This window comes from Grampus griseus, assembly GCF_964374135.1.
Source record: "Grampus griseus genome assembly, chromosome: 13".
NCBI classification, from domain to species: Eukaryota; Metazoa; Chordata; class Mammalia; order Artiodactyla; family Delphinidae; genus Grampus; species Grampus griseus.
This window is the reverse complement of record NC_139007.1, coordinates 20,735,291-20,753,695: the sequence shown is the minus strand read 5'-3', so window position 1 is coordinate 20,753,695 and position 18,405 is coordinate 20,735,291. Positions and strand designations below refer to the sequence as shown.

At 38.4% G+C, this 18,405-nt stretch overlaps 1 protein-coding gene across 8 annotated transcripts in view; it reads right to left on the bottom strand.

The window, feature by feature from the left end:
• Window positions 1-563: 563 nt before the first annotated feature.
• The window catches only part of ORC3 (origin recognition complex subunit 3), a 61,457-nt gene continuing 43,615 nt past the window's right edge, over window positions 564-18,405 (bottom strand). For 5 of the 8 annotated variants that reach the window (XM_082668657.1, XM_082668658.1, XM_082668659.1 and 2 more), the window contains 7 exons: window positions 14,140-14,273; window positions 11,313-11,395; window positions 10,293-10,393; window positions 6,206-6,347; window positions 4,441-4,557; window positions 2,015-2,094; window positions 564-1,460 (listed from right to left, as the gene is read on the bottom strand). In XM_082668657.1, coding sequence (XP_082524783.1) covers window positions 1,355-1,460; window positions 2,015-2,094; window positions 4,441-4,557; window positions 6,206-6,347; window positions 10,293-10,393; window positions 11,313-11,395; window positions 14,140-14,273 — 763 coding nt within the window. In that variant the 3' untranslated portion in view covers window positions 564-1,354. Of the gene's footprint in view, window positions 1,461-2,014; window positions 2,095-3,181; window positions 3,301-4,440; window positions 4,558-6,205; window positions 6,348-7,459; window positions 7,662-10,292; window positions 10,394-11,312; window positions 11,396-14,139; window positions 14,274-18,405 lie in introns of those variants that run through there. The other 3 variants (XM_082668663.1, XR_014297593.1, XM_082668662.1) reach the window with 3 other exon arrangements.

Here is an 18,405-nt window from a genome sequence, read left to right as displayed (position 1 = left end):
AAATTCCTTACTTTCCAAGTTGACAGCCCTTTGTGCATATGTACATGTTTTTAAATTCTACTGAGTAAGAAATCCTGGCATCTTTTAGATGAAGACAGTAAGACTTAATCTATCTTAACTAATGCTACTCTGGTAACTGTCTCAAAGCTTTGTAGGGCTAGACACTTTCTGCTCTGGCTTGTAATTATTTCTGGTACCTTGGGATTTACCTTTCTTTCTAACCCTGGCAACATTCTGATGATTTGTTTTGGAGTATATTTCATCTAGCACTTTTAGTTTTTGGAGCAGGAAGTGGGGAAGGGAGCATTTATCCATTAATGTCATCTTGGCCCACCCTGTTGCCAGAGGGCTAAGATGCCCTTTATACTCATAATACCTCCTTCACACTCCAGAATTAATGAAGTTTAAGTTATATATTAAGTTTCTATTAAATTTAAAAACAATTAGTTATACATTAAATTTGTTCTCAAAGCAAACACACACAAAAAGACCTGCAAGTACACAGTTCTAAGGTTTGCAACTAAAACAGTCTTCACTGAATTTGGACTTTTTTTCTCCTGGTCATATTTGCATGGTAATTTTGGTATGTTAGTGAGTATACTTAAAGACACATCCCAGAATTCTCTTGGAAATAGAATATTAAATAATGAACTTGAGGTCTCCTTGTTTCATTGTCTTAATGAGTTCTTGTCATGGAAGAGATTCAGATGTCATTTCATCTGTGTCTTAAAAGGTTGATGTGATTTGTAAAGGCCTTAGAGGCTCTAAGACTCCATGATGGGTCTTCCTGATGTAGAATATTTACTGCCTTTAAGCATAAAGCCAAACAACTTGGGGCTTTTTAAGTTGTATGACTAAAGGAAATGGGGCAGCAGAGGAAGTTTTAGAACCTCTGTAGTTACTAGGAGAAACCTCTAGAATCTTCATCTTATTACATAATTTACTAAAGTGAGGAATGCCAGTGCAAGAAACTGGGGGAGCAGGAATAAGTACTATTAAATTAAATGCATATTAACAGAAACCCCTAGACAAAGGAATTTATTACATTTATACATTATGTATGTTCAAGAACAATTAATTCATAATTTCTTAATGAATGAAAATTGCAGTGATACTCTGAGAGAGGTTCTACTTGCAATGTTAGCATGTTACTTGTTGGATTCTAAAGTACTCCAAAGGTGCTTTGATACATTCCTGATAGGGATTAACAGTCTACTTTTCTGTTTAAACATCACACAGGGATTACACATTATGCTTCTTCTCAAGCAATCTTCCTCTACCGGTGTGTAAATATGATTGGTCTCCTTTTACTCTTAAGCTAAATGCTATCTTTCTGGCTTCACTCATTTGCTTTCTAGCAGCCTCCCCATGTTAGCCTTGCCACATGGTCAGTCTTCTGTTTGGTAGGTTTTATAAATCCTAAAAGTTCTAGTTCAGAAACAGCTCTAATAAACCGAGCACTGGAGGCTATAGCTAAGGAAATTCACCATGTACTTCTGACAAAAAGGGGTTAAAATCTCAATGTTAAAACATGATTTAGTAAACTGAATACATACTACTAAATTAAACTAAAACCCTTACTGGAAAACATTAGATGTAATTAGACTCTACTGTCAATAAGACACGAATGGAAAAGTGTGTAACACTTGAAAACATTAAATGTAATTAGACTCTACTGTCAATAAGACACGAATGGAAAAGTGTGTAACACTTGTCTGGTTCTCATTTTTCACAGAGTACGAAAACTGCTTCCCTGCCAACTTCTTAAAGTATATTAATAACCTTAGAAAAATAGAGAATTCAATAATGACCATTTTTGGTGTATTCTGGAATATGACCTTTATATAAGTTTTAGACCAAATAGTTTAGATTTGGGCCATTTTAAATTCAGAATAAGTATTTAGAAACGAGTTATCTTGGGATGGTATGGTTAAATCTCTAATGTAGATCTGGAGAAACTATAAACTATTCTGTATGCTTACTTGGACACTGTAGAACTGATTTTAAAGGATACTGGATAATTTCATTCCTTTCTTCTGAGGTTACAGAATTTGCATCCATTTTTTCAGCAGCTGTCACAACTGTTGCAAAGGCCTTTTGAGAGAGAGGACGAAAGAAGATAAAAATCTCTGCCACTGCCAGACATCTCTTATGGCACTTGAAGGCTCTGTATTTAAGCCAGGTCAAGCACTGCTGCTGCTGGTAGTTGACACATTTTAAAAACTGATACCAAATTTCAGAGTCTCAAAACTACACTGATGATCACTATAAATAAGTACACAAAAACAGAAATATAGATCAATGGTACAGGATAGAAAGCCCAGAGGTAAACCCACACACGTATGGTCACCTAATTTACGACAAAGGAGGCAAGAACATACAAGAGGCTGAAGACAGCCTCTTCAATAAGTGGTGCTAGGAAAACTGGACAGCTACATGTAAAAGAATAAATTAGAACACTCCCTAACACCATACACAAAAATAAACTCCAAAGGGATTAAAGACCTAAATGTAAGACCAGACACTATAAAACTCTTAGAGGAAAATATAGGAAAAACGCTCTTTGACATAAACCACAGCAAGGTCTTTTATGACCCACCTCCTAGAGTAATGGAAATAAAAATAAACAAATGGGACCTAATTAAACTTAAAAGCTTTTGCACAGCAAAGGAAACCATAAACAAGACAAAAAGACAACCCTCAGAATGGGAGAAAATACTTGCAAATGAAACAACGGACAAAGGATTAATCTCCAAAATATACAAACAGCTCATGGAGCTCAATATCAAAAAAACAAACAATCCAGTTAAAAAATGGGTGGAAGACCTAAATAGACATTTCACCAAAGAAGACAGACAGATGGCCAAGAGGCACATGAAAAGATGCTCAATATCACTAATTATTAGAGAAATGCAAATCAAAACTACAATGAGGTATCTATCACCTCACACCAGTCAGAATGGCCATCATCAAAAAATCTACAAACAATAAATGCTGGAGAGGGTGTGGAGAAAAGGGAACCCTCTTGCACTGCTGGTGGGAATGTAAATTGATAACATCCACTATGGAGAGCAGTATGGAGGTTCCTTAAAAAACTAAAAACAGAACTACCATACGACCCAGCAATCCCACTACTGGGCATATACCCTGAGAAAACCATAATTCAAAAAGAGTCACGTACCACAATGTTCATTGCAGCACTATTTACAATAGCCAGGACATGGAAGCAACCTAAGTGTCCATCATCGGATGAATGGATAAAGAAGATGTGGCACATATATACAACGGAATATTACTCAGCTATAAAAACAAACGAAATTGAGTTATTTGTAGTGAGGTGGATGGACCTAGAGTCTGTCATACAGACTGAAGTAAGTCAGAAAGAGAAACACAAATACCATATACTAATGCATATATATGGACTCTAAAAAAAAAAAAAGGTTCTGAAGAACCTAGGGGCAGAACAGGAATAAAGTCACAGATGTAGAGAATGGACTTGAGGACACAGGGAGGGGGAAGGGTAAGCTGGGACGAAGTGAGAGAATGGCATGGACATATGTACACTACCAAATGTAAAATAGCTAGTGGGAAGCAGCCACATAGCACAGGGAGATCAGCTCGGTGCTCTGTGACCACCTAGAGGGGTGGGATAGGGAGGGTGGGAGGGAGACGCAAGAGGGAGGGGATACGGGGACATATGTATGCATATGGCTGATTCACTTTGTTGTACAACAGAAACTAACACAGTTTTGTGAAGCAATTACACTACAATAAAGATCTATTAAATAAAGTATTGAGCTCTCTGCATAAGAAAAAAAATTAGAAGATAATGGAATGGTTTCTGAATAATCTTATATTTCAGAGAATTAAGAAATGTGCAGAGAAAAACAGGTAGCAAAACTATTCAAAGTTGAAAAGCAAAGGATGCCCTGTATCCTCTACTCCAACCTCCATCTCCCAGGAAAATGCCTATTTTTCTTGGAAGCGGCCGATTATGCATACTTTTAAATGGTGACATGTGTCAAATAGGGCCTTTAACAGAGTTAACTTTTGTGTAGTTATTCCAATCTTTTCTTTTATGCAATAAGGGAAATGCTAGTTAATAATGTACTTTTTTATTCTGTGGAATAAAGGAACTGACCTAAACTGTTTAGCTTTTGCTAAACATACTAAAATGTACTTATTTTGACCTGGCATGGATGCAGAATTGGCTCGGCTGAGGGTGTGGGATCAGAGTGCAGGGGTTTGTGTGGGACTGTTGAGCAGTGAGCTGCTTTTCTGGAGAAACTTGCCAGGTGATTTATAATGCTTTCCAAACCAAAGACAGGGCATTGAAAAAATAAGAGATGAGTTTCAAGTACCAAAAGCATAAAAACATTCCAGGAAAGTTGTCATGGATGGTTAGACACATAGACAGCTTGCTCTTTCCCCCTGACCTACCTCCGACCAGTCCACAAGGTTGATTAGCCTGCTGCACTCCAGGTGCAGTTTATATGCTATGCAGATGTCTGGGGCGACATTTGGAATACAACCTTCTTCACTTCTCAGTGCTTCATTCTAAAAATAACAGTAAACTAAGATAACTACCTTTCAGAAATGATGAGGAACAAAATCAGACATTAATTAACCTGCTAACCTGAATTTAGTAAGCCAATAAGTGTAGTCTTTGGTTTCCTTTATTTTGTGAGTTGCACCTACTCTCCAATAGTTAGCTGGTTGTTTAGGATGAGGTCTTGGTCAAAAATCCCTCTAGCTCCTAAATCACTAGATGAATACAGCCAGGATCAGAAGACAAGCATATTCTTCATTCTCATCACAAATTATTAATTTTTTTCATTTTAATCATACATTATTCATTATTGAGACTCTAATGCATTTCTGGTTTCCATAAAAGTTTATGGAATTTTGTGGATTTTCAATAAACTGCCACTTCCAACATTTGTAATTACATAAATTCTAGCAATTACTATACTGTATACTGTATACCAACTGTATACCAACACACCACTACCAGGGATATAAGTTATCTCTCAAAGAAGACTGCTGTCAGCACTGCAGATCCTAACCTCTACAAAACCATCAATGTTTTTTCAACCTATGTGAAAATGATGGTTCTTATTAAGAAACAAAATCTCTCTCAAACATACACATGGGAATTATATCCTTCCCAAAACTGCTGAAATCGCACCAGTTCTCTTCCGTGACTTACTACTAGCCAAAAAGACAGATTATGTAAAGAGTTTTAATTTGTGGTTTATATAATAAAAATAATTGATATTTTGTGCCTTAAATATGAAATTATTCAAGTACCCCACTACCACCGTCATTGAAAAATCACTGATTTACATCTTCCTACTCAGTACTCTCTTGTAAGGCTTATTAGCATGTTTGTATGCCATTCTGGACAGGAAACCAATACCTCGGAACTCTCTTCATAGGTTTTATGGAGTCACTTCTTAAGTATCCTCTGTTGCAAGATTTCTAGGTGTTTAACTGAGTTGATAACTTATTAACAAATTAACAATTTAATATTAACTTAGCAAATTATCAGGAAATTACTTTATGTATGTGTATATAACCGAAATATAGCTTACTGAGCTGTTTAAAATGATATTACCTGGTCATAGGAAAGTTAGTTTTAAAAATACTCAACTGTCTTGAACTCTCCGTTTAAAGAACAACTTGGAACTGGCAAATGTGTCTGGAGTTTAGCAGTTTTATCCCTGGCATATTGCTGGCTGTCCTCTATACTCAGCTCTGGAGATACTCTCAGAGCAGATCTTTCTTTGGTTTAAAATCCAAGATGAAATTCCTTTTTTTTTTTTTTGTATCAGAAACAATCATTTGGCTCTTTTAAGTAATTTCACTGGGCCATATGGTTTGACCTATTATCTGCTGTTATGTCTGTAAGAAACCTTTCCTTTATTTTCAAGAGTAGTAGCATTATACTCAAGTCTTAGTGCCTATGATCTGGTTTTATCACATGAAGGAGAAGACAATTACGCATGATCAAAAGTTGGCAGTGTTAGTTCATTGGCTTAGAAAAAGCCCTCTAAAAATCTAAAGAATTTTTAAAAATATCTGAAAGAGGTGCAACCCTGAGCTGCCAGTTCCCTGCTCATTAGAACTGCAAATTTACAATATTTTTGTGATACATAAAGCCTGGAGTCTGAACTAAATTGTCAGAGAAATGACTGCTTCTTACCTTGAGGTAATAATACGGGTTGTTGAGTGCGGTATGGAGGGCGATCCGCGGGGCAGCGTTCAGGTGCTGGCGAAGGGTGTGGGCAGCACTGAAGTACAGCACCTCATGCAGAGGCTGTGTCTCTGGAAGCAGGAGGTATTCTCTGAAACCACCAAAGTCAGGTATCAGCTTTTAGATAAGCACAGGTCTATTTTCAATAAACCACTTCTGTCAGTCCTCTGTAGAGGGCTGAGCAACTTACCGAAAAAGCAAAATCAACAATAGCCAAAACCAACCAAATATCAAATCCAGTGCAGCTGCACTCAGAATGCCACCTCTCCGTGTAATATTGTTTAAAACTTTGACTCTCTGGTGTACAAGAAACTATATTTTAGTTCTGATTTAAACTTCTAGGAACAAATGTATATAAATTACATTTCTGCTCAAAATCTTTTCTTTTTTAATGTCTTTATTGGAGTATAATTGCTTTACAATCGTGTGTCAGTTTCTGCTGTATAACAAAGTGAATCAGCTATACATATACATATGTCCCCATATCCCCTCCCTCTTGCGTCTCCCTCGCACCCTCCCTATCCCACCCCTCTAGGTGGTCACAAAGCACCGAGCTGATCTCCCTGTGCTATACAGCTGCTTCCCACTTTGCTCAAAATCTTTAAGGTAGAATTTCTTAAAGTATAAATGAATACTTTCTTAAATTATTTAGGAAACAGAGATATCCATATTCCTTCTCATAGCAAACATTTAACTCCTGGCAGTGTTAAACACAGGCCTCAGACCTGGAATTAAGAGTTTAGGAAATTCTTTTTTGATCACAGAGATGTCTCTCATAGAAGTAATACAGGTAAAGTTTTTTATGTGTTAGACTTCCTCCTTACTTTATAGGCAGAAAAGGCTAAATTTTAGCTTCAGAGTATTAAAAACAAGGAAATCATTTATCATTAAAATTTCAATTATTAAAAAAATACCACTGTAACTTGGGATTCTTCTGTCTTATTTATGAGCTAGACAATAAACCAATTTTAATGAAATCTGAACTTAAAAGATAAACCATTAAAAATTTCATCTGAATATGTAATGAGCCTATCAGCTGGTATGAGCTGTGACAGTACATGGTTCCTGGATGGCCTAGAGGGTAGCAAACTGGAAGGGAGAAGCTGTGGCACCGATAACCCAAAGACAGAGTAATAAGTCACTAACTTGATTAAAGCAGTTAACTCACATGCCTTCATAAAGATTTCTGGGGCTTAGTTAGTCCCGGGCCTAAAGTATTTTGGTCACATGACAGATTTGTATCAGCTCCCTTTCCCACCGGTGCAGGCAGAACCAAGCAGCTCCCTCAGCCCAGCCACTGGGGAAATTACTCTTCTTCCTGGTGTCCTGGCTTTCTTCCCTCCTGGAGAGGATAGCAGGGCCTAGAAAAATCCCACCACACCTGCTCCTCCCGTGTGGTCTGGCTCTGAGGAAGAGAGGACGCAGAGAGGGTATGACCCATGTCCCTCCCTCCCCACCATCTCCGTCCTGCCCGTCTCAAGAGCTCCTGGCCCCCTGCTCATTTAGCTTCCAGATGCTGCTCCTTCTTCAGAGTCATTGGAATAAAACCCATGTGCAAAAAGCATTAGGATTCTGACTTGGCCCTAAGAACCAGCATTCTATACCTCAAGTACTGCTAACATCTGACTCGAGATTAAGCTATTTAGCTGTAGTCTCAGGAATGGTTTCTGTGATGCGAGCTGCCTCCCTGGATGGCTGGCTACCCATTTGTAATTTCTGACCATAAACTTTTCCTATCCCAACCTCAGGCTGTTTTCTCCCCAATCATTATACATAATGGTCATTAAAAGTTCACGTTGGAGTCCTTGCTCTGTAATAAGGACTGGAAATCTAACAAGGCAACCAGATAAGAGTCAATTTCAGAAAAAATTTTGTCTCATATTTGTCCTCCTCTCCCTTTTCAACATCTTTATTTAATTTTTAGAGATTCAGATAATTCTCAAGGCAAAAGGCCTTTTTAGATATCCTCAAAGAACCTCCAGAGTCTAAATACTTGCCTGTATTTTGTTTCCACTGGGCTATGTTAGTTGAAAAATACTGACAAAACATCATCATATATTAGAATTTTTATCCAACTCCAAATTTGGAGACTGGCACGGACATCAGCAGTGAGTCTGGCACTGGAGCTCAGCATGACGCTCATTTTAGACTCAGAGCAGAGTCCACAAGCAAAAGAGGCGGTGGTCTGGGGGGAGCTGGTAGGACCACTTAGTATCCACAAGGGCTACAAGGTTGAAGCTTGTACTTTGGTGAAAACAGTAACTTAGAAAGCAGCAATTTATTCTCATTTCTCAGTAGTTTCAGCAAGAGCTGCTCATGGTGTACGGGGAACTCTACTTCCTGGAGTCTGTTGCTTATAGTGATCTTTCAAGGGCCGCTTTTCTCCAGAACTCCAAGCTCTGTTCAAACATCTGTGGTGTGGTCTTTGGGGACTGTGTGGGGAAAGAGAGCGGGCCTTCTGAAAGATGTCAGCAGACTGGGACTAACTATGTGACTTTCCAAAAGTCACAGCCTCTCTCTGGGCTTTAGCTGCCACATGAGTCCTCAGGTCCCATTTAGCTCTAACATACTACAGTCCTCATCTCTTCCCTGCTGGGACACTCAAGCTTGGTAAAGATAGTAAATCCTAGTATGGAAATTGTTGTGATTTCACAATACAACACATTTCAATCATGCCCAGCTTTATTTCAATAACTGCTCAGGAAGGTGAAAAGTCAGGCATATTAGGTCAAAGATCATAAAAGGGGAATGGTTGGTTGGCTTCCAACCCTACAATTTGGGATTTGTTGGAATGCAGAAAGGAACATGACATTTGACCTATAAATTATGCCAAATTATACTGTAAAATCATTTTTAGCAACTACAATGGTCTCAACTTGGTAAAAGGGAAAAACCAGGAACTTGGGGCTAGAAACTACAAGAACAGGAAGGCCCAGTATGGCAAGGTTAATTCTATGAGTTTTCCAAGGTCATTTCTAGCCAGTAGGTCACTTTAAAATTGCACTGTGTCACTTTTATGTGACCCATTTCTCTCACTTTAACCTTCCTTTTGTCATACTTGGTTGATCATTTTGACCTCTGTCCTGACATTAGTAATTTCTCCCCAGTGACCAGGAACAATGACTCTGCCCCAAAACTGTCCTGGAAAATGGAACTCTTCACTTTCAAGAAGGACAGGCAATTTATCAGAAAACCACTCTTTGTCTTCAATAACTGAGCTGCTTTTTTCTTTAGTACTTGATTCTAGTCAGTGCCTAGCCTGCTGCTGAGTTTGAATTGCCATTAAAAAACAGAATAAGCAATGACAAAGAACAGTTTTTTCCCTATTTAACTATTACATCATTTTATTTTTCAGACCTCTCATTTTTTTCCTATATGGCATGTCCCACCTGCAGGTGAGATGTATGATTTTAAAGAGCTACACAGAGCTGGCTTTTGGGAAATCCAAATATCAGAATGATCTGGGTTTCCCAAAAAAGGAATCACCTTAAAATACAGGTAGGACTGGTGGACTTCTAAACTGACTCTGAGTACCCTGCTCACCATGCATCTGTGCTGACATGATCCAGAGTTACACTGGTATCCCTCAGAATTAGAAACCCTTTACTCAGGATAAAATAGGGTATTACAGCTGGGCTGGGCTGTTTTCTGGGTTTGGCCCAGATCCAGCACACTCTGAGCAAAGACAGAGCAAGGATTAAGTGTAAGGCAAACACTCTGCTACTAGGGGGAAAACACTCACTTTTCTGCTTCCTGTTCTGTTTCCATCCTCACCCCCGCCCAGGCCTAATGAACTACATCAAATTTAAACCTGTGTTCTTGAACAGGCAGTAAAAGAATGAACTAAGCCATCTGCTGAGCGACCTTAATAAGGATGGGAAAGGAATAAAATTACAAGTCTGCGCTGGACGGAGGGCCTCGAGGAGCAAAAAGCCTAACCCAGAAGTGTCCCGGACTGGCTGCGGACAGCTATCACAGCAGTGTTATTTGGGCAAATAGCCTGATTTTTAGCTCTGAAAAGCAACAACAGACTCACCGCGCCAGACTGTCGATGAAGCTCACAAGCTGTTCTCTGAGGACTTCAAACTTGGTCTGCCTCTTACTTGCTCTTCTTAACTCCTTCATTTCCAATAATGACTATGGATGAAAGAACACACCTTGTTCTGTTTCTGGTGATTGAGACAGAAAGCCCCTCAGAGGGCAGCTCTGTTGCTCAGGCAGAGGCAGCTGATGCCCTTTCCATACGACAGAGTGTATAGAAAAAGAACCAGATCAATAGGGGTTGTGTTTATCTTTTATTTTTCAAGACTGGGAAGAATCTCTCCTCCTAGGTATTTTGCTTCAAAAAATATAAAGTGACTTTTCAGAGAAAGAGGAGAAGGGCAGCTTACGTCGCTACTAAGTTATAGGGCAGAGCGCCCACGAGCCACAAGCCACTAATTCATTTGAGAAAAGGACTTCCAAGAAGAAGAGAAAACGCTTGCTCTTTGCCATGCTAACAGAATAGATTCCATATGCTTTGGTTTGCTTAGACTGATATTTTATTCTACGTTCCTCATAACTTGGTATCATGGTTTACAGAAGGTTCTTTACTTTGACAACCAAGATCCTAAAGTTAGAACTATCTGAAAAAGGCTACACTAGACACACTGTGGCTCAATTTCTGCTCTATACTCAATATGCATTTCTTTAAAAAATCAAGAAAAATATCTAAAACTAAAGAGTCTCTTCTGAACCTCTCAATTTGATCAAACTGAAAAACAAATACATCAGATAAATAATCAGATTCCTTTTTGCAACCAGGTTCCCATTTTCCCTTATTACTAGTTAATTCTCTTTCTCTCTGAGGCTATCGGAACAGTTTCCGCCAACTTCTACATGGAGAATGAGGATAGCAGTGGGATAAACAGGATGTTCAATTTATAAGTGAGTTACAAAGTCTGCTTTGTTCCTAGTTGTGGTTTAAAAATGAAAACAAAAACATCCAGGCAGAGCTAATCTAGAGCACACGGGAACATCAGGGGATGTGGCTGGAAGGATAAGAAAGTGCTCTGACCTTCTGAAGATGATAGAGGTCTGTCTTCTGAAGTCCCTTTGACTGTGACTCAGAAGTATCTTCTTCTTCTTCTTTGGCTTCTGCTTTTAATACAAAATCAACATACAGCAGCTTGGGTAAATCCATTTAAGAGAACAAACATTTCTACTACTCCAAGGGAAATAAAGTTTCATCCATTTTTTTTTTTTAATGTGGCAGGGGATCAAGGTTCCATCACATAAATGATTTCTTCCAGAAGCTGAAGGTCAATAAATATTACATAAGTTATGCTGCAGAGAGGTCTTCAAAGAAACCAGCTACTGAATTTTAAAGATGTGACCAACAGTGAGAACAAAACAAAATACAAACAAATCCCCTCAAACCAATAGGAAAAAAAATCTCCAAATCTTTGTGCTGTTATAAATAGCTTTTAAAAAACAAACAAATTTAAATTATGGTCCTTTGATTATGCCATGATTGATGTAAACAATACAAACCTACACCCTGGAAAACTTGGCCTGGATCTTCCCATTCTCTATATTTGACATGCTATTTAAGTCTAAAGTCAGTAGTGCATATAAGTTTTGAAATAATCTACTGAAATACAAACTGCATCATGGTTCTTTAGCAAAGGAAACAGAAAACGGTATCTGGTAAAAGGTGTAGTTGTGTTTCCAGAGAACATAAGGTTCTACCAGCCTCTCCCTGGTGCAGGGCACGTTTTACGAACCTCACACTCACATGGCTTACTTGGCCAAATCTAAGACAGGAAGATGCAGCCGGAGAATCTGCCTTGTTCTCGAAGAATAAATTTCTTTTTAGCTATTGATAAATCTTGGTTCAAGAAAGATATGCTTTAAGGTTAAAATATCTAATAAATTCTCTGTCCCATTTCATTAACATGTAGCAGAGCCTTAAAAATAAATCTGATATGACACTCTGACCTACTTAACCCTCCAAATGTAATTTTAAACCTAAACTGTAATGTGTAATAACTGTCAAGGAACTAGAGATAGCATACAGTCAAACTGTACGCCTGTCCAATATGGGAGGGTGGGGTTAATTTCACTTTATCATTAATAATGTGCCACTTTTGAAAACAGAAAAGTACATTTATTCAAGACACTCGTTTTGCTTCAACTTACAAAATTCTTTATTCTTCAGACAGTTAATCATCTTAATTACCAATCTTCCCATTTCTAAAAGCTGTGTTCCTTTATTTAATATTAGCACATCACAGGATTTGTTCACTAGCTTATGTTACATGAACTCTAATTAAAATTATTATAATATCTGCAGTTTCATTTTACAAAAATCCCTGAGTCTGATTTTGTAAAAGACTGAAATTTACCTAATTTATCTTATATTCTTCTAAGTCTTTTACCCTGTTTATATCCTTAAGGGCAGCCCCTCACTGTCCCAGTGACCCTAACTAGGTGGCGACTGTGAATCCATGAGAAAAAAAACAATAAGCTGGTGATTAAGAAAGAGGTGGGCTCCAGGCTGGGTACTACCCTAGCTAGCTATGAGATCTCAAGCAAGCTCCTTCCTCTTCCTGGGCTTTAGTTTCTGTTGCAGCTGGACTCAATAATCTCTATGATACCAATTTCCAGTCCTTTAAAATGTTTATGATTTGAAAATGGTTCGGCTAACTTGTCCTGCAAATGCACTGCAGAGCAATAATGCCTGCGCGTGATCTGGACGGAGCCCCTGGTACCATGGGGTGGCACTTCCTCACGCTCATGCCCCTCCAGTCAAGTAGGCTGGCTCTTTCATCTTGCACTGGCTCAGCACTCATGGGGCCTAGCGCTGCAGCTATGGAGAGAGAGGGAGGGATTCAGCAAAAGATGTTTCCTAAATCTAAAGGATTTAAAGACAAAGGGACACTTGCCAAACACAGAAAGGATTGATAGGGACATTCCAAGTGCAATGTTTTCACCATGCCTTGGTTCGATCCGTGTGCTTATACACCAAGTTGCCTCTTTTCCCCAGACCCCATTAAAAATTTCCCTCAATAGGGGAAAATAAGAAGTGCACAGTCATTTTGCTTGTTTTACTGAAGGAGTACTATACTTTGGTGCTAGAAACAGAGCAAGGGAAGAGCCCATGAAAAGTTAAACATCAGTATCAATCCACTGAGCCCCCTCAGAACAAAGAAGTCCTGGAGCATCGGAGCGCTGAACAGGCTGCCTGTGCACAGGCAGGCATCCCAGCGTTCGGCAAACAGCGAATCCTGTGCAGGTCACGCAAGGTAAAGGAAACTGTGCCCTCCTCCAACACTGAGGAATGCCAGGCTGCCGCAGTTCATTGAGGACTGAAAGATTCAAGCTTTGTAAACCTGATTGAAGCAAACCTCATGCATATTTTGGTAATCAGCATGCCAATGAGCCTCGCTGCTGTGAAAGCAGTTCACAGCTATTAATTTTCAGGCTTACAAATAATTTATGCAGTGTTTTTGAAATCTATAAAGAACTTGATGAAATGCTTAAGAAAAACATCTAAAAGGAGTCCTTAATTATGATGCCCTGCTACTCTCTCCAATCTTTTTGATTTCTTTTTGCTGCCCTTTTTTGTTTTCTCCCCTAAGGTAAGTCCTCAAAACTGTCCATCTGGAGAAAGAAATTTCTTTCCTGCCCATCTGATAGTTTTCATTGTTTAAACCAAATCTGGAAGAGAACCATTTGGCTTAGTTGTCACGTTGTGCTATTCTGAGGCTTGGTATACTGACTGATCACACACTACGTTACCTCTTCATCTCTCAACACATCAGAACGTGGGGTTTTCCATGTTATTTTATAGTTAAATGACTGTCATAGCCAGTAGAATTGGCCAGATATTATATTCTCACCATCGAGGCTCTGAAACTGGGCCAGGAACTCCTCTATTCTCTTTGCTGTGTTGCCAAGCTGCTTTTCAGAAGAGGACTTAAAAACCTTGAAACATTTCTGAAGCATGGCCATCAGTTCATCCTTTGCCAACATCCTAGAACAGAATCAGTGACAGGAGATGTAATATAACTGGAAAATTCATGTACTTAAAAAACACTGTCTACATTTTAAATGTTTCTGGTCAGAAGAAGATGGTATAAAATGCTTCATTGGTAGCTACCAACTTTTTGGGGGGAGACTTTCCTCAATGTATGTGATATTCAGAAGTATTCAGAAGAGTTCTCATGATAAAGCTCAACTTGGAAAGTTTACAATCTGGGTTCATAGCCTGGTTCTGGCACTTACTATGTTTGTAACATAGAACACTTTACTAAACATCTTTGATCTTTGGCTTCCTTGCCTGTGAAATGGAAATAGGAACTCACCTATTTCACAAGGCAGATGGAAGCTTAAGAATTCAATAAGAAGATGCATTTGAATGAGCACAGTGCTTTTACCACACAGCAGGCATTTAAGGTTAGTTTCCCTTTCCTTCAGATCTAAACATAAATAAGAGGCAAGAAACGTCTGCTGAGGATGTAACACTCATGCTAAATGAAACCTGTTTGAAATGACCAAAAAAGTATTATCAGTGATTTCTTTATTATTTTAGCTAGGCTTTATATCTTCTATGGGCTTTGTTAACACCAATCAGTAAATCCACTGAACTTTAAAACTAGTAGGCAATTCTGCTTGTTCTATATAGCATAGGTAGAATGATTCTGTAATTCCTTCAAGGCCACAGAGGAAATCTTTGTTAGACATGGAAAATGAACACAGATATTCTAAAATTAAGATCCTGTTTTCAGGGTCATTACTTATAGGATCTCTCCCCTAAGATCATATTCAGTAACAGATGAAAGTGCAATGATTAAAAGTTCTTACATTAATCATGAAAGAAAACAATCGGCCAAACCCAGAATATGGGTCATTCTGTAAGAAAACTATCTTATGTTTGACATTTTTCATAGTAAAAAATTTGGGGAAAATACTATTATTACTAAGTTAGAGAAAAAAATGAAGCTAAGTAGACTATGATTACCTCAAAATTAAGCTGGTTACTTCAACTAAAATTTAAACCCAAACCAAAAACAAAAAACAAAAAACAAAAGACCCAGAACAAAAGCAAACGAACAAAAGCAATAAATACAGTCACACAACCAATAAATACAGAAGCTGGCAGGGGTGGACAAAAAAGTAAACTTTTCCCTAGTTTTAAGAATATAAAATCTTCTCTTCCTCTTTCTACAACAGTGAAATAATTATCCAAAGTGTAATCTTTATCTGTGAATGAAGGGCAGCTAACAAACATGTCAAAGACAATGAAGCCAACACATTTAATTCTTGATTACATTTGAGATTATTTTAAATTTCTGGCTTTCTATTGCCCAGATGGAGTCAAACTATTAAGAGAAGAGAGTTAACTCGAAGTCAGATACGGCTGAACAATCTGTCATACGCGAACTTAAGCCCTACTCAGACTAGATCAGCATTTCCAGGCTCCAAGGAATCCCGGGCACTGGCTTGCTGTAAGGGCAGAGGCTGAGGAAACGCTAGAGGAGGTCTAACCTGCAAGAGCAGCACCCTGAGGACTAGCTCCCCAGGCCACAGGCAGCCACACCTCACATCTCTTTGCAGCTTACAGAACTGAATATTGAGGAGGGCAAAGCCCAGCCTATTATTCATTTTCAGGATGCAATAAAAAATGGCATTATGTCACATAATTTTGAAATCTAACTTTACCAGTCATAATTTTTAACGTGGCATTTGATTGGAAGGGGTAGCTCTTTCATCTCAGGTATAAACTTCCAGGGATTCAGACAGTTATTACTCTTTTTATTCTTAGCCAAAGACTATGTTCTTATTGTTTCCAGAGTAACAAAAGACCTTATACGTTCCCAAGTACTCTCAGGTTTAATATAAAACAAGACTTGAAGTAAGGCTGATTAGAGCAAATAATGTGAACCCAATAAAGTCATTAATTGAAATTTTTCAATTAAATTATATATATTTACACAAAGAACTAACAAAGATGCCTGCTATCATCACTATTATTCAGCATCATTCTAGAATCTATTCTACAACAATAAAAATGAAGCAAGTGGTACAAACATCAGAAAGGAAGATGAAATTTATTATTTGCACAGGATACAACGGTAAGGTTAGAAAGTCTAAGAAAGCTACAGAAGTATTAAAGACTGTAAAAAGGGTGGGTGCATATAAGGCAAATACATATGTGTGTGTATATGTACACACACGTCAATACCTTACAGTTACATGTAATCAATGTCTTAACATTAAACTATGGAAAAAAGAGCATGTTCAAAATGGCAACAAAAACTATAGAATAGGGCTTCCCTAGTGGTGCAGCAGTTGAGAGTCCGCCTGCCAATGCACTGCCGATGCAGGGGACACGGGTTCGTGCCCCGGTCCGGGAAGATCCCACATGCCTCGGAGCGGCTGGGCCTGTGAGCCATGGCCGCTGAGCCTGCGCGTCCGGAGCCTGTGCTCCGCAACAGGAGAGGCCACAACAGTGAGAGGCCCGCGTACCGCAAAACAAACAAACAAACAAACAAAAACTATAGAATATTATGACAAACGTGTAAGACATAGCAAAAAAATGAAAGCCCTGAATAGACATTTTAAGTTCTAACTCTCAATACTGTAAAGATATAAATTCACTCCAAATTAATCCAAAATTTAATACTTTTTGAAACAAAATTCCAGTGGGCATTTTTTAAAAGCCAAAAAAAATCACTCTGAAATTAATCTGGAAAAATAATTGTTCCTAAAACAGGAACAAAGTGTGTATACTTGAGTGTATGTAGTGAGTGGGGCTATTAATATATCAAAAGGTATACGCTACAGTGATTAAAATCAGATGGTACTTTGTATAGGAATAGACAGGACGATAGAAGGAAATAAGAATCTAGAAAGAGATCAAGGTATATATGAGAATTTGGTACATGACACAAAGGTACCACTTCAAATCAGTGGGGAAGAGATGGGGAGTACTGGAAATAACTAGTTTGAAAAAAACAGATCATTACCTCAATATATTTCAGAAAGAATAAAAATGTTGGGGAGGGGAAAGAACCAGTCCATCAATCATGAACTACTAGAAGAAAAAAAGAAAACTATTTAAGTCTGGTAACATCCAGCATCAGCAAGAGTACAGGGAAATAAATACTGATACATTGTTGGTGCAAGTGTACAATAGTGTTTATATTTTAGACTCAGAAAGTCTATGTACTTATTTTGTGGAAATAAATATACTAACGTGCAAACACAAACTCACCCTCAGTGATTACTGTTTGTAACAATAGAGAATTAGAAACAACCTAAACATATATCAAACAAGGGACTAATTAAAGTGTTACACTTTCAAAACAAGGGATACTACATAGTGGGGATAAATAATGAAGTAATACAAGTGAGGACAGCTAATATTTCTACGCACAGGTATGTATACCAGGCGTCATTTTATCTCCACAACACTGTATGATGAGATACTATTATTATTCCCATGTTAAGAGATGAGAAAACAGAGGCACAGAAGACTCAAGTAACTTGCCCAGAGTCTGGTTGGCAAAGCTGGGATTTGAACCCAGTCTGGCTGGGCATCCGTGCTCTTACCGATGATCTTATAGTGCATCTCAAGACACAATGTCCATGGCAGAATATTAGGAGCAAAACAAATAAACTACCATGACAAAAACCAATCAGACAAATCCAAAAAACAAAAAAAATGCAAATTGTGGAACACTGTATAGTATGATTTAATATATGTTTGTGCCTGCAAAAAAAATCTGAAAGTACAAACTGCCAACAGTGGATGACTGGCTTTCAAAGTTATATAACACAAGGGGTAATGTCAGAAAAGTACTGTTATGTTTTCATTTAGATTACTGTTAGAGTGACTCCAGCAAGCACTTTGGACAAACCACACCTAACTGAACAAAATTAACTAAAAATGACTAAAAAATAAAAATTAATTTTATCTCCCCAAAGTTTGTTACATATAGCAGCCCAAATAGAAAATTAAGGATTGAGGGACTTTCCTGGTGGCACAGTGGTTAAGAATCTGCCTGCCAATGCAGGGGACACGGGTTCGAGCCCTGGTCCGGGAAGATCCCACGTGCCACGGAGCAAAAAAGCCCGTGCGCCACAACTACTGAGCCCACGCT